General features: G+C 40.1%; 1 protein-coding gene across 2 annotated transcripts in view; it reads right to left on the bottom strand.

Annotated features, from left to right (window-relative positions):
• The window catches only part of mtmr14 (myotubularin related protein 14), a 115035-nt gene that overhangs the window by 63137 nt on the left and 34416 nt on the right, over positions 1–17482 (bottom strand). For both annotated transcript variants that reach the window (XM_063067681.1, XM_063067682.1), the window contains exons 3-4: positions 15113–15221; positions 2559–2634 (exon numbers count right to left, since the gene is read on the bottom strand). In XM_063067681.1, the coding sequence (XP_062923751.1) occupies positions 2559–2634; positions 15113–15221 (185 nt within the window). The remainder of the gene's footprint in view (positions 1–2558; positions 2635–15112; positions 15222–17482) is intronic.

Below are 17482 nucleotides of genomic sequence, written 5' to 3'. Positions count from 1 at the left end.
CTGGTGCCCCCCCTTTTCTTTCTTCTATGGTCTTCTGTCTCTTTCACCAATCAACTTCCCAGCTCTTTACTTCATCCACCCCCTTCAGGCTCACCTATCACCTTGTATTTCTCTCTCACTTCGATCAGATTAGATTAGATTCAACTTTATTGTCATTGTGCCGAGTACAGATACAAAGCCAATGAAACGCATTTAGCATCTGACCAGAAATGCAAAGGATAGTGTTATTACAAAATAACTGCGAATAAAAAAAGTGCTACAGCACACAAATATAGAAGTACTGAGACAGTACAATATGGGTGCAATACTGCTCAGCGCTGGTGATGTGAGGTTCAGCAGTGTCACAGCCTCAGGGAAGAAGCTCTTCCTGTGCCTGCGGGTGCGGGAGCGGAGGCTCCTGTAGCGCCTACCGGATGGGAGGAGAATAAAAAAGTCCATGGTTAGGGTGAGATGCATCCCTGATAATGCTTTTGGCCCTGCCCAGGCAGCGTTTATGGTAGATGTTCTCAATGGTGGGCAGTTGGGTAGGAAAAATAGAAATTTCTTTTGGAAAAGTGAGAAATTGAAAAAAAGTTGTCGGGGGTATTTGTGTGTCAACATACATAAATCACTGATTTAACAAGCAGGTATAACAGGTAATCTGATAAAAGATCATTTCTCTTATTTCAAGACAGTTTAGGCCAAGAGTACAGATTTCTTACTCCAATTAACATTGGGCCCCAGTGGGGTTGCATCTGGAATATTGTGTACACATATAGTCTTCCTACCTAGGAATACATTATTGCAAAGGAAGTACTGCAAAGATCAAACTAATTCATGGGACAGCAGATCTGTCAAACAAGGAAAGAACTTGGTTAGCTAGTTGTGCTGCTGCTTCACATCTCCAGTGACCTGGGTTCAATCCCAACACTCTACGCTGTCTGTGTGCAGTTTGTACATTCTTCCTGTAAACACGGGATGCTCTAGTTTGCTCCCTTAACTTAAATACGTGCAGACTAGTAGGCTAATTGGTTAATGTACATTGGGCTTAGTATATCAGTGAGTGATTCAATCTGGCAAAAGTTGATGGAATGTGAGGGAAATACATTTAATGCAAATAAGTGATGGAGAAATCACAAACATAGGCCCAGACACTTAAAAATTATGTGTGGAGAAACTTCTTCACTCAGATGGTCATTACTCTCTGGATAAATTGCCCAGCAGATGCTAGAGGCGGATCTTCAGCTACTTAAGATGGAGATAGATAAATATTTCAAATATTTAAGAATTGAGGGTTACAAGAAATTGGCAGAGAAGAAGAATTGAGGCCACCATAGATCAGCCATGATTACATTGAACAGCAGGGCAGGTTTAAGGGGCCCGGTGGTCTACTCCTGCATCCATTTTCTTGGCTTCTCGTGGATGTTTCCCTAACTAGACCCAGGGGTTAGAGTCTTAAAATAAAGGGTTGCTATTCAAGACAGAGATGGGGAAGAATTCTTTCACCTAGAACATAGAAACTCTTGGTACATAAGGTAGCTGCAGAGGGTGAATTGCTTAGTATATTCAACTTTAGATATTAAAAGCAGCAAGAGGCTACTGTAGGAATGTGGCACTGTACTAAAAGATCAGACACAATTTTAGGAAATGGCCAATCAAGTATGATGGCCTAACATTTCCACAACCAACTTCACAACAACACAAAATCAGATCAACTTGAGCTAGAACAGAACAGCAAAGTTAGAGACAGATCTTTCATTCTCTCATCAACTTTCTATCTTGGAAAAGACATTTTGTATACAAATGCACTAGATAATGCAATTGGCTTCATAATGCCAACACATGTTCTAAATGATCTCTTTCTGTACCATCCATTTAAACATCTACAACTGATTCATATAGACCATAAGGCATGGGAGCAAAATTAGGCCATTCAGCCTATTAAATCTGCTCCGCCATTCCATCAGGGTTGATTTACTATCCCTCCAAACCCCATTCACCTGCCTTCTCCCTGTAACCTTTGTTGCCCTTACTAATCAAGAACCTATCAAACTCCACTTAAAATATACCCAATGACTTGGCTTCCACAGCTGTCTGTGGCAATGAAATTGATAGATTTACCTCCCTCTGGCTAAAGAAATTCCTCATCTCCTCTAGGGATGTCCTTCTATTCTGAGACTGTGCTCTCTGGTTTTAGACTCCCCCACTATAGGGAGCATCATCTTCACATCCACTCTATCTAGGCCTGTCAATATTCAATAGGTTTCAATGAGATTCTCCCTCACTCTTCTAAACTCTAGCAAGTATAGGCCTAGAGCCATCAAACGCTCATATGTTAATCATGTCATTCCCAGAATCATTCTGATGAACCTCTTCTGGACCTTCTCCAATTCCAGCACACCTTTTCTACCATAAGGGGCCCAATATCTGCTCACAATTCTCCAAGTGCAATCTGAACAATGCCTTATACGTTCTCAGCATTACATCTTTCCTTTTATATTCCAGTTCTCTCAAAGTGAATGCTAACATTAATGTACATTTACATATATGTACAAATAATGAAATCAATCACTACCCACCTGAGAATAAGTAGTTATATCCACTGCGCCCGTATAGTTCTCCCCATCCTGCCAGTGTTGCTGACCGACAAATGTGCTAGAATAAAAAATTAAGGTGAATAATCCATGCACCAGTAGATTACAGCAATATAACAATAAATGAATCACTTTAGAGAATATAGATACCTTAACTTCTTTATTACACTATAGTTCTGCTAGTAAAGACTTTAGCTGAAAATACAATAAAAACAGTAACAGATCATGGCTTACACATACCCTCACCTAATGATTTACTATTTATTACTTCAAGCATCTTCTCTGAAACTCATTTAGCAGAGAACTTGACTGCTGAATCAATTCTGACAGAATACGGAGAGCTCAGAACATTAATAACTTGTTAGGCACTTTCAGCCAACTTCAATAAAATTACTTGCTGCCTAGAAAACACATTTAAAAAACAAAACTATTTTGCCAGACCTCTCTGCAGCCTCGGGATATCAATTTGCTGAACTGAAGTCTTTTCCCCCCCAAACAGAAACATTCAACTTACCTGTTCTAAAATTATTGATACCAAGAATCATTGTGTCTGGCTTATGTGCTTCTGCCTTATAGCATAGCATCCTTCCTTTGAATATGTGAACAAACTTGTACAAACTACTCCAGATTTATCATACTATATAGATTAAGCAACTGTCCCAAAATGTACAATCATTTTCTGATGTTTTTGGAACAGATTATAATGCCAGAAAAGGTTTCAGTTAATATAACCTCAGGTATTGGGGAAAAAATAATAGAATGTTATTATTTATTGCTTGGAGAACTCAATATAAAAATGGGATGTTAAATAACAAAGAGCTCTTCTGGAGTACTGATTATGGTATTTGCTTTCTTAAAGGATGTAAATGCATTGGAAACCATTCAGATACTGTACCATTTTCTTAATTAATAGCTGGAAAGGACAAGTTATCTTTTGAAGAAAGGTTGGGTGATCTAGGCTTGTAGCTGCTGGAGTTTAGAAGAACAGAAGGTAATTTGACTGAAACATGAGATCCTCAAGAATTTTGATAGGATGCAAGTGGAGATGTTGCCTGTATCACTAAGAGGGTCATCCATTCAGGACAAATAAAATGGAAATCTCTTTCTCAGACTGCCATGAGTTTTTGGATACCGCTACTCAAAGGGTCCTGATGCAACTTCATCTGAAATGCTAGCATGGAATTTTCACAGCTGCTGGCAGCATTATTCTGCTTTCCACAGGTTTGCTTTATTTTGCAAAAAAAATCTTTAGAAATCAATGAACTGAATAAATTTCAGGTATTTACGACCTGCCATGAGGTAATGCTGCATTGTCAGAGATGCCATCTTTTGATGAAGACATCCTCTCAAATAGAAGAGGCGGAGAGAGTTTGATTTTCATTTTTTTCCCTGTTATTTGAAGAGAGGGGGAAGTATGAGTGTGAGGGCAGCTTGTTGTTCTCAGTGTCGGATGTGGGAGGTCGTGGAGTCTCCCAGCCTCCTGGATATCCACATCTGCACCAGGTGCATCCAGATGCAGCTCCTAAGAGACCGTGTTAGGGAACCGGAGCTGCAGCTCGATGACCTTCGTCTTGTCAGGGAGAGTGAGGAGTTGATAGGAGTTACAGGCAGGTGGTCACACTAGGGCCACAGGAGGCAGACAAGTGGGTCAAGGTTAGGAGGGGGAATAGGAAGAATCAGGTAACAGAGAGTACCCCTGTGGTTGTGCCCCTTGACAATTAGTACTCCTGTTTGAGTACTGTTGTGGGGGACAGCTTACCTGGGGGAAGCAACACTGGCCGTGCCTCTGGCACAGAATCCGGCCCTGTAGCTAAGAAGGGTAGGGAATGGAAGAGCGGGGCAGTAGTAACAGGGGACTCAATAGTTAGGGGTCAGATAGATGATTCTGTGGACGCAGTCCGGAGAACCGGATGGTAGTTTGCCTCCCTGGTGCCAGGGACTGGGATGTTTCTGATCACGTCCAAGAGATCCTGAAGTGGGAGGGAGAGCAGCCAGAGGTCGTGGTACATATAGGTACCAATGACATAGGTTGGAAAAGGGGAGAGGGTCCTGAAAGAAGAATATAGGGAGTTAGGAAGGGAGTTGAGAAAAAGGACCACAAAGGTAGTAATCTCGGGATTACTTCCTGTGCTACATGACAGTGAGAGTAGGAATGCAATGAGATGTAGGATAAATGCGTGGCTGAGGGATTGGAGCAGGGGGCAGGGATTCGTGTTTTTGGATCATTGGGACCACTATTGGCGCAGTGGTGACCTGTACAAAGGGGACGGGTTGCACTTGAATCACAGGGGGACAAATATCCTGGCGGGGAGGTTTGCAAGGGCTACTGAGGTGACTTTAAACTGGAATGGTTGGGGGTGTGAATCAAATTAAGGAGACTAGGAGAGGGGTGGTTGATGTAGGGGAAAAGGAAGAAAAAGATAACAAAGTTTGCTCCATTAAGGATAAACAGAGAGTGGGAGGTGGAGAGTTTCTTAACTGCATCTATTTTAATGCTAGGAGCATTGTAAGAAAGGTGGATGAGCTTAGAGCATGGATTGATACCTGGAAATATGTTGTTGTAGCTATTAGTGAAACATGGTTACAGGAGGGGTGTGATTGGCAACTAAATATTCCAGGATTTCATTGCTTCAGGTGTGATAGAATAGGAGGGGCAAGAGGGGGAGGTGTTGCATTGCTTGTCAGAGAATATATAACAGCGGTGCTCTGGCAGGATAGATTAGTGGACTCGTCTAGGAAGGCTATTTGGATGGAATTGAGGAATAGAAAAGGTGTTGTGATGCTTATAGGGGTGTATTATAGACCACCTAATGGGGACCAAGAACTGGAGGAGCAAATTTGTAAGGAGATAGCAGATATTTGTAGTAAGCACAAGGTTGTGATTGTGGGAGATCTTAATTTTCCCCACATAGACTAGGAAGCCCATTCTATAAAAGAGCTGAATGGTTTGGAGTTTGTCAAATGTGCGCAGGATAGTTTTTTGGAGCAATACATAGAGATACCAACTAGAGAAGGGGCAGTGTTGGATCTCCTGTTAGGGAATGAGACAGGGCAGGTGACGTAGGTTTGTGTTGGGGAGCACTTCGGGTCAAGTAATCACAATACCATTAGTTTCAGTGTAATTATGGAGAAGGATAGGACTGGACCTAGGATTGAGATTTTTGATTGGAGAAAGGCTAACTTTGAGGAGATGCGAAAGGATTTAGAAGGAGTGGATTGGGACAGTTTGTTTTATGGGAAGGATGTAATAGAGAAATGGAGGTTATTTAAAGGTGAAATTTTGAAGGTTCAGAATCATTATGTTCCTGTTAGGTTGAAAGGAAAGGTTAAAAGTTTGAGAGAGCCATGGTTTTCAAAGGATATTGGAAACTTGGTTCAGAAAAAGAGAGGGATCTTCAATAAATATAGGCGGCTTGGAATTAATGAGGTACTCGAATATAAAGAATGTAAAAAGAATTTTAAGAAAGCAATTAGAAAAGCTAAAAGAAGATACAAGGCTGCTTTGGCAAGTAAGGTGAAAATAAATCCAAAGGGTTTCTACAGTTATGTTAGTGGCAAAAGCATAGTAAGGGATAAAATTGGTCCCTTGGAGAATCAGAGTGGACGGCTATGAGCGGAGCCAACAGAGATGGGGGAGATTTTAAACAATTTCTTTTTTTCGGTATTCACTAAGGAGAAGGATATTGAAATGGGTAAGGTAAAGGAAACAAGAAAGGTAGTTACGGAAAGTATGACAATTAAAGAAGAGGAAGTACTGGTGCTTTTAAGGAATATAAAAGTGGATAAGTCTCCGGGTCCGGACAAGATATTCCCTAGGACCTTGAGGGAAGTTACTGTGGAAATAGCAGGCGCTCTGACAGAGCTGCCGGAGGATTGGTGTATTGCTCATGTGGTTCCATTGTTTAAAAAGGGGTCTAAGAGTAAACCTGGCAATTATCGGCCTGCGAGTTTGACGTCAATGGTGGGTAATTTGATGGAAAGTATTCTTAGAGATGGTATACATAATTATATGGATAGACAGAGTCTGATTAGGAACAGTCAACATGGATTTGTGCGTGGAAGGTCATGTTTGACAAATCTTATTGAATTTTTTGATGAGGTTACTAAGGAAGTTGACGAAGGTAAAGCAGTGGATGTTGCCTACGTGGACTTCAGTAAGGCCTTTAACAAGGTTCCACATGGAAGGTTGGTTAGGAAGGTTCAATCGTTAGGCATTAATATGTAAGTCGTAAAATGGATTCAGCAGTGGCTGGATGGGAGACGCCAGAGAGTAGTGGTGAATAACTGTGTGTCAGATTGGAGGACGAGGTGTAGCGGTGTGCCTCAGGGATCTGTACTGGGTCCAATGTTGTCTGTCATATGTATTAATGATCTGGATGATGGGGTGGTAAATTGGATTAGTGAGTATGCAGATGATACTAAGATAGGTGGCGTTGTGGATGATGCAGTAGGTTTTCAAAGCTTGCAGACAGATTTAGGACAGTTAGAAGAGTGCGCTGAAAGATGGCAGATGGAGTTTAATGCTGAAATATTCACAGCATTAAATTCGGGGGGACTTGATAGAGGTGTTTTTAATTATGAAGGGGATTGATAGAGTTGACGTGGATAGGCTTTTTCCATTGTGAGTGGGGGAGATTCAAACAAGAGGACGTGAGTAGAGAGTTAAAGGACAAAAGTTTAGGGGTAACATGAGGGGGAACTTCTTTACTCAGAAAGTGGTAGCTGTGAGGAATGAGCTTCCAGCTAAGTTGTTGAGGCAGGTTCGATGTTGTCGTTTAAAGTTAAATTGGATAGATATATGGACAGGAAAGGAATGGAGGGTTATGGGCTGAGTGCAGGACAGTGGGACTAGGTGAGAGTAAGAGTTCAGCATGGACTAGAAGGGCCGAGATGGCCCGTTTCCGTGCTGTAATTGTTATATGGTTATATAGAAAATTATATAGAACATAACAGCACAGTACAGGCCCTTCAGCCCACAACGTGCCAACCTTTTAATCCACTAAAACCAATCTAACACTTCCTTCCTATATAGCCCTTCATTTTTCTATTATTCATGTGTATACTTAAGAGTTTCTGAAATATCCCCAAATGAATCTGCCTCTACCACCATCCCTGGTAGGACATTCCACACACCCACCACTCTGAAAGAAAAACCTACCTCTAAGATCCCCTGTATACTTTCTTCCAATCACCTTAACATTATGTTTCCTCATATTAGCCATTTCCACCCAGGGAAAAAGTCTCTAGCTATCCATCCACTTAATCCAGTGATTCCCAATGGGGGCAGTTATGTGGCTGAAAGGGATGTTAGAAGAGATAGAACTCTTTGGGGGCATTGAAGATTCTTTAGGGGGAGGAGCAACACCCTAACTTGAGGCACGAGAACACAAGAAGAACCATAACTCTGCAGAGGTGAGCACTCGTCACAATGCATCTGAAACTCAGCAATCTCATCTGACCTTACCAACCAAACCCACATTACTGGAGATACATAAATTAGCAAACCAGGGTGCCCAACAGTTCCCCCTGACTTGTGCCATAAAATGAGTTCATGCAATTTAATAGTTGGTAAGTGAAATACACCCTCTCAACTTTCTCTACAGATCTATGGAAAACAGGTAGCACAACCGATACAGTGCTGGCTGGAACCAAGTAGTGAAAGAGGCAATCAGTGAACCTGCCAAGGATTTCTCTTGAGGGGTTCAAAGTGACCTGGGCTTCAAATGTGCGGTCAAGAACCATCTTTGGGGATTATGAGACCTTGCAAACTGGAATGCTATAAAGGTAGTTTGCTGAACACTAGCTGTATCCCAACTAACATTCAGATTCCAGTCTGAATTCTTGTCAACGTAATTTTTGCTGTTGTAATCATCTTCATCTTGCCGTTCCTCTGCTACCATTGTTCTAGCTGTGTCAACTGGCTGCTGTCATCAACACCCGATACGTATTCCCAGCTTGTGTTTATTTTTTATTTTAATTTAGTCCTGTTAATGATGGATAAATACGAGCGACGCGGTCTCTCAGAGTCTGAAGGCGGTGAAGCTTTGAATTCTAATCCTGCTAAGAAACAGAAACCGTAGAACATGGTTTTATTCCAATCCCATCATCAGATCAGTGATGCCCCATGTATCTTATTTGTAATTCTGTACTGTTTAATGAAGCCATGAAACCACCAAGATTACAGGAACACTTCTGTAAATAAGACACCCTGCAAAGGCTATTTATGGCATTACTCAGTTCCAAAAGATGAAAGAAGCATTTGAAAAGCATTGCACACTCGGGTCTTTTGCCAAGAAAGCTAAAAATGACCTTGGAAGCGGTCTCATTGCTTTTTATAACATTTCCAAAACAATAGCAAAGTGTGGAAAATCTCACACAATTGGTGAAAGATTAATAATGCCTGCTTTATCAGAAGTGCTCACCACAGTTTTCAAAGTGGATGGTAGTATTTTAAAATCAATTCCTCTGAGTAATAACTCTATAGCTTGTCATACTGATGAAATGAATGAAGACACTGAGTATCAACTATGCATGAAGCTACAAAAAACAGACACTGGGAGACAACTAGATGAGTCAACTGTGCATACAATGAGCCATTGCTAATGGCATATGTACGGTCTATCAAAAATGGAAAAGTTTATGAGGAGATTCTCTTTTGTAAAAAGAGAAAAACAAACATCCAACAGGGAATCAGTGTATACTGAGGATACATTGAGGCTCGGATTATTGGAGACCCGAGTCAGCCCAACCACAAACTGTTCCAGCTGATACCATCCAGGAGAAGGCACCACAGCATAAAAACCAAGACCAACAGACTCCAGAACAGATTCTTCCACCAGGCCATCAGACTGCTTAATTCATACTGATGCAACTGTATTTCTTTTTATATTGACTATCCTGATGTACATAATATTATAAGTTACTATACTTGAATGGAGACGTAACGTAAAGATTTTTACTCCTCATGTATATGAAGGATGCAAGTAATAAAGTCAATCCAATTCAAGTATTCTGTTTAGGAACATGATTTATTGTGCACCAGATGGAGCACCATATATGACAGGTCGCCATGCTGATTTCGTGGCATTTTTGAAAAAAGAAATTCCAAGTCTGTTTGCAATCCATTGTGCAATTCATTGTCAACATCTTGCAACCAAAAATTTCAGTCACTGACTTTTTTCAAGCATGACTCTTGTATTATCTACCATCAACAAAACTAAAGCTCATCCATTAAATAGTAGGATATTTCACCAGTTATGCCAAAATAACAATGTAGAGTTTGAACACTTGCTTATTCACACTTAAGTGTGTTGGCTGTCAAAAGGCTGCTGATTAAAATGTTTCTTTGATCTATTTGACACCGTGTTTGAGTTTTTGCTCAAAGTGACAAGAGCTTGGAAAACAAGACTGAACTTCTGTGTGGAGATGTGCATACCAGCTAATCTGTATGACAAAATGAGCATTCTAAATATGAAACTGCAGGGTGAGAATTTCAATTTAATATAGGCAAAAAGTGCAGTGCCTACTTTTATTGAAAAATTGGAAATATATAAGCAAAACATTGGGAGACGAATGTTCTCACAGTTTCCCTGCATAGAAAGTATGGAACTCTCTTTCATAGGCAGTAAGAGTACTGCTTGCATCCACAGTCACTGAAGAAGGATTTTCAGAATTGATTCATGGATTTGAACGATCTGGAAATTCCAGTCTGGGTAATTAACCCATTTCCTTGCAAGGTGGAAGGACAGGCACAGAATTTGCAAGAAGAAATTATCAAAATTCAAAACGATGAAGAAGCAAAAATGCTTTTCAAGAATGTCGGCGTTTGCGATATGTGGCTACACTGTCGTATGAAGATTCCAGGCCTTTAGAGAAGAGCCAAACTGCTCTTCATTGCATTTTCATCCTCCTACCTTGTTGAAAGAGGCTTCAGTGCCATGAACCACATCCTCACAAACAAACAGAAACTGCGTGGACATTGTTACATGTGGGAACTTAAGGCTTTAGCTGTCACAACTTGAACCAGATATTTCAACTCTTGCTAAAAACCAACAAGCTCAGGGACCATATTGATATCGAAGCTGCTGTACAGCACACAAGTACTGTGTAAGCTAGGTTTAAAGCCAAATAAAAACTTAAAGCAGAATCATTTTTCTCATGTTAGCATATGGTAGACATGTTTTTACACTATGGGGGCACCAGAAAGTATATTATGCATAAGAGGGGCATTGGCAAGTATGGCTTTAAGGGGGTTTGGGGCTGAAAAAGGTTGGGAAACACTGACTTAACCTATGCCTCTTATCATTCTTACATAACATTCCTTCTCTTAAAAATAATGCTATCAGTTATTTGGATAATATTTGTCCCTTAATACAGCTAAAATAGGTTATATAGCTATTATCAGAGCTGTGCAACAATTAGCTCTCTTGAACCCTCATCAATATCATTATTTCACTGTGCATTTTAAAAATGCTACACTGAATGTTAAGCATTCCAAGATACCCTGAAAGGTGTTATGTATATACAGGCCTTTATTCCTATTTTATGTATATATTTTGTAAACAAAACTTCCACTTTGACAGTTTTTAAAATTTTGCCAAGCTATATGCTTACTGATATCCTTTCTGGCCTTTAAACATTTGTGTGGGCAGATTCGTTAACCTTCAGATATACACTTCAAAAATTTCCATGGGTTTTGAAATAATACAAATTACTGTTTTTGTTTTTCTGTTTCTACCACATGCATGCTCTAATTGGTATTTCATGTTTTGTCAAACGTTTAGTAATGTTGAAATTATGGTTTGCTCTTGAATTGGCCTTCTATGAGAATTATTTAATGTTACTGACCTTAGTATCACTGTTCTGGATGCCAGAAATGACAACAACCACCATTAACGAAGGTGAAACTCAAATCATGGGAATCACGAATGCACTTCAGAGTCAATATTCTCCACCCATCATTTGCTGTTGCTCCAAAATTTTGGTCGGTACCCCTTTGGTATCTCCAGTACATGAAAAAAAAACTGTTGACCTTTGAAATCAAGGACCCTTTATCAGAACTGGCAAAATGAGAAAACAAGTATGTTTTGCATTGCAGTTGGAGGAAGGGGGAGAGGGTGGTGAAAATGGTAGAGTATTGATAATAGGGTGGAGTATTGATAATAAAGTGGAGGCCAACTTTAAAGAAAGCAAGAAACTGGAAGGGCCCCAGATTGGACTAAGGATACTAGAGATATGTTCCACACTGGGATGCAATTGCCTGGCAAAAGAAATGGGCACAGAAGTAAAGGTGGAAGAAGTCCTCAACACTAAATCTGTTCATCACTAATTGTTGATTCAACATTACCTTTGTTTTCCAATGGCCTTACTCACTCTAACATAATCCCTTCTGAGCTTGCAACATTTGACAACTGATGACACAAAGGTTGGAGATGTGATGACACAAACGTTGGAGGTGTTGTGGATAGTGTGGAGGGCTGTGAGAGGTTACAGCGGGACACTGATAGGATGCAAAACTGAGCTGAGAAGTGGCAGATTGAGTTGAACATGGATAAATGTGAGGTGGTTCATTTTGGTAGGTCAAATATGATGGCAGAATATAGTATTAATGGTAAGACTCTTGGCAGTGTGGAGGATCAGAGGGATCTTGGGGTCCAAGTCCATAGGACGTTCAAAGCAGCTGGGCAGGTTGACTCTGTGTTTAAGAAGGCATACGGTGTATTGGCCTTCTTCAATTGTGGAATTGAATTTAGGAGCTGAGAGGTAATGTTGCAGCTATATAGGACCCTGGTCAGACCCCACTTGGAGTACTGTGCTCAGTCCTGGTTGCCTCACTACTGGAAGGATGTGGAAACCATAGAAAGGGTGCAGAGGAGATTTACAAGGATGTTGCCTGGATTGGGGAGCATGCCTCATGAAAACAAGTTCAGTGAACTCGGCCTTTTCTGGTTGGAGAGACGGAGGATGAGAGGTGACCTGATAAAGGGTATAAGATGATGAGAGGCACTGACTGTGTGGGTAGTCAGAGGCTTTTTCCCAGGGCTGATATGGTTGCCACAAGAGGACACAGATTTAAGGTGCTGGGAAGTAGGTACAGAGGAGATATCAGGGGTAACTTTCTTTACGCAGAGAGTGGTGAGTGCGTGGAATGGACTGCCGGCAACGGTGGTGGAGGCAGATACGATAGGGTCTTTTAAGAGACTTTTGGATAGGTACATGGAGCTTAGAAAAATAGAGGGCTATGGGTAAGCCTAGAAACTTCTAAGGTAGGGACATGTTTGGCACAACTTTGTAGGCTGAAGGGCCTGTATTGAGCTGTAGGTTTTCTATGTTTCTATTTCACTCATTTAGAACCAAACCCAACATCCTCACCCTGTTTGCTGACAAGGGGCACGCTGTTCTGGTTTGATAAACTGACCTCCACCTAAAAGAAACCAGATATCAGAGCTCAGACACCTCCCACTTAACCACAGTCCAACTACTGAACATCAGACCACTGAATACCTCTCATTTCAACATCATTGAGATCTCCTTCAATCAGCTCTTTTCCTGTTACTATGCTTCCTGCATCTCTACAGAGTTTGAAAATTTCATTAACTTTGTTGCCAATTTTCATCCAGCTTTCCCCTTCACATTATCTGACTCTTCCTTTTCTTGACGTCCCATCATAATCTCAAGGGGCAGGCTTAGAGACAATGACCTATTTTAAGCCCAGTCAGTTATCTCAGTTAACTTGCAAAGAACTCTCTTTGCTTCTGTTGCAAGAACTTTGTTCTATTTGCTCACCTTCTCTCCATCACATCTGTTCTGACAGTGAGACTTTCCACACCTGAGTCTAAAAGCTGCCTTAATACAGGGTTTCCAGTGACCACTGTTGACAGCACATCAAAAGTACCTCCTAAACTACTTACACTTCTGTTCCAGCCCTCTCTGCAGCCATCTAAAGCAAGGATGGGATTCTCTTTCACCTTCCTCATACAAACCTCCACATTCAATGGATTATTCTCCATAATATTCTTCATCATGAGGATTATACATTTATCTTCTGCTCCTTCCCCTTTCAGCATTCAGAATGGATCATTCCATCTATGATTCCTTAAGACTACTCTAAGAATATAAAACAGTACAGCACAGTACAGGCCTTTCCACCTAATGTTAAGCTGACCTATATAAAAAAGGATCTGGAGCTTTCCTGGCATATATGATGAAGACCCAGAGCCTCCAAAAGGAAATAAGACAATTTCAGGACTTAATACTCTTCCCCCCGCCCCCCATCATTCCTGCAGACATTCCAATTTGTTTAGCTTTCCTCTCTTCTGTCTCCATCTGTCAGATTTAAAATAATTCCTACCTTGATAAATTTGGTTTACATGCCACTCCAGATACTTCTTTCATACTCTCCACCCTTCTCCTTCACTGCAACTTAAAACGTGTTTGTTTTCTCACTTTTGCAGGCTCCTTGACCTGAAAAGTCAGCTCTGTTTCTGTTTCCACTGACGCTGAGTTCGTGCAGCATTTTCTGTATTTACTTTGGATTTCCAACTCCATAACTTTTTTAAAAAATAACATCCAACTCCTGGTATCTTTCCCGATCTGGATGGCTATAGAACTATTCCACTTAATAATATTAGTGCTCTACATTTAACATTTTATACAAAATTGCATTTGACCAACTAACCCAATTATCTCAAAGAACATTCACATCTTTCGCAATCCCAAGAGATTGTTCTCCTACAAATTGGAAGATGTCACCAAATTACAGAAAATTCCAAGATTCCTCCTTTGAATTAAAGTAGTGATTTATCAGAAATGAATGGTCCTAATTTTATTTTTATTTATATATATATATATATATATATATATATATATATATATATAAAAATAAAATATATATTTTTTTAATATATATTAAAAAAAATAATCGAGTTTAAATGAATATATATATAATTATAATTAAACTTAGTTTCACAGCCTGAAAGTCATTATCTGAATCTACAGTTTCCTGTCATTATATCACAACATTAATCACAATGCATGTGGGATTTCTGATGTACAGTGTTTCTCTTGTCACTGCGGTCATTAATAACTTTGAAAAGCAGACTAGGTGATGAAGAATTATTTCTTCCCACCACCAATCTGAATTTATTTTTAGATATCTGGGTTACTAAGTGGCAGTTTAGCAGATGCAGCTCAGCCTAAAATAATTACTGTGGAACCCACTAGAATCTGGCAATAAATCTGGGCACTAAAGGCAAGAGAAGGTTAGTAATCATAATGCAGCAGTTCGATCAGTGATCATATCAGCAGTAGGTGACAGTGAGCAAAAAAAATATAAATCTTAAAATCACATTGCATTTTGTTATCTTGGGAATTTATCCATTCAATGTTGTTGAACTTTGCAATTATTCATTTAATACACATCAGATTAGTTTGATGCCCATGTTACTGCTTTAATTACTTTTTAACTTAATAACACATACCTATATTCACACCATTTCATTTGTTTTAAATTAAAATATGAACAGGAAACTAGATTGTACCTTTCCTTGATACAAAATGACTGGGCACACAAAACGACTACGACATCGTGCCATCTTGCTACGGCTTACAAAGTCCTGCAATTTACTTGTTTGAACTGTGCTCTCAAATCTGTAAAACAAGAGTGCAATATTAGATCCTAACCAGTGAAATTAAAACAGATAGCAACATATATTGATTGTGTATCAATGTTGCCAGATAGAAGAGCTTTGTAGGCATACAGTAATGCCAGACCCTGGAGTTTGAAAAATCTGACAAGGCTGAGCTGCTGATGTAATCAACATTGGATGAAGTGGAATTTTGCAATGAACCAAAATCTAGTAATGGTACCCATTAACAGTAAGAACTGAAAGCAGCAACATTTTTCACCTCCTTATTAAAGCATTAAAAAAGATCAATTATTCTGATATTGAGCCACAAGCCAAGTAGTGTAAAAGCCAATGAGGCTAAAACAGAATACCAGCAATTTTTGCCACGCAAAAAAAAGGGGACTTGCATTTGCAGTAGGAAAGCTTTTAATACATCATGGAATACTTTCTAAGTATAACACAAATTGCACATTGTACAATTTCTACCTCAATAACTAAATGAATGGAAATTACATAAGTGTTCAACAATCTACGAATTCATTCTCCTATGTTATGTTGTCATTTGACACCGTAATTATCCGTGTGGAATGAAAACAGATCAATGGGACAAGCATCACTGGGAATCTGGCAATACGAACACGCTGTCAAAAGATAGTGTAATTGTACACAACAGAAATTCAAAGCTCACAGTTGTATAAATATTGGCCTGTAGCACCATACATAAATGAAGTAACTTTTGCTGTCAGTAGTAAAGTTACAGTACATATCATTGCTTATGTTGACAGCTAACCAGAGTTATTGAGGACTTACAAATTTAATATTACTAACATGTCATGAATTTTGTTGTTTAGCACCAGCAATATACTGCAATACATTAAAAAACTATAAACTACAATAATTATGCAATATGTTGAGGCGTTGCCTTTTGAAGATGTCTTTGACACTAGGGAAGCTAGTGCCCATGAAGGAGCTGGTAGTTTCCAACCCTCTACAAATTTTTCAGATCCTGTGCACTGGTCTCTCTATACCAGATAGTGATGCAACCAGTTAGAATGTTCTCCATGGTTCAGCTGCAAAAATGGTTACTTATCTACCAAGAACAGTGATGAGCATGAACCATGAAGGAACATCAAAGATCTTCACTGCTTCCAATTTAAAAATTTACAAGGTAGGCAAAGTCACAATTAAAACATTTGCAAACCCTTGAAAGACAAAATACTGGAAGGCAAAGGTGGGAAAATAGTGAGAGAGGAAAGTAACAAAAAAACCCACAAATCAGAAGGAATAATATGCTACAACTATAAAACTAAAACTGCAAAACCAAAGGTGGTGATGTTTGACTAATTTTAATTGACTGAACAGTTAAAAATTCACTAACACTTGAAATTACAATCCTTAAATACCTTAAATTACCCCAAATGCAGTAACTCCATCCCTACTTTATCTTTCCTGGCAGTCACCTTATATATAGCTGAGCATGACTTCACAAACATACAATCAATGTATATAAGCTTGCTCGAGGAATTCTACAGATGCTGAAAATTCAAGCAACACACATCAAAGTTGCTGGTGAACGCAGCAGGCAAGGCAGCATCTCTAGGAAGGGGTACAGTCGACGTTTCGGGCCGAGACCCTTCGTCAGGACTAACTGAAGGAAAAGCGAGTAAGAGATTTCAAAGTGGGAGGGGGAGGGGGAGATCTAAAATGCTAGGAAAAGACAGGAGAGGGAGGGATGGAGCCAAGAGCTGGACAGGTGATTGGCAAAGGGGATATGACAGGATCATGGGACAGGAGGTCCAGGGAGAAAGAAAGGGCGGGGAGGAACCCAGAGGATGGACAAGGGGTATAGTCAGAGGGACAGAGGGAGAAAAAGGAGAGAGAGAGAAAGAATGTGTGCATATAAATAAATAATGGATGGGGTACGAGGGGGAGGTGGGGCATCAGCAGAAGTTAGAGAAGTCAATGTTCATGCCATCAGGTTGGAGGCTACCCAGACAGAATATAAGGTGTTGTTCCTCCAACCTGAGTGTGGCTTCATCTTTACAGTAGAGGAGGCTGTGGACAGACATATCAGAATGGGAATGGGATGTGGAATTAAAATGTGTGGCCACTGGGAGATTCTGCTTTCTCTGGCGGACAGAGCGTAGGTGTTCAGCAAAACGATCTCCCAGATGCGTCAGGTCTCATCAATATATAGAAGGCCACATTGGGAGCACCGGACGCAGTATATCACCCCATCCGACTCACAGGTGAAGTGTCACCTCACCTGGAAGGACTGTCTGA

Source organism: Mobula hypostoma, chromosome 15 (assembly GCF_963921235.1).
Source record: "Mobula hypostoma chromosome 15, sMobHyp1.1, whole genome shotgun sequence".
NCBI classification, from domain to species: domain Eukaryota; kingdom Metazoa; phylum Chordata; class Chondrichthyes; order Myliobatiformes; family Myliobatidae; genus Mobula; species Mobula hypostoma.
Note: the sequence above shows the minus strand (reverse complement) of the source record. Positions and strands in the feature narration are given on the sequence as shown.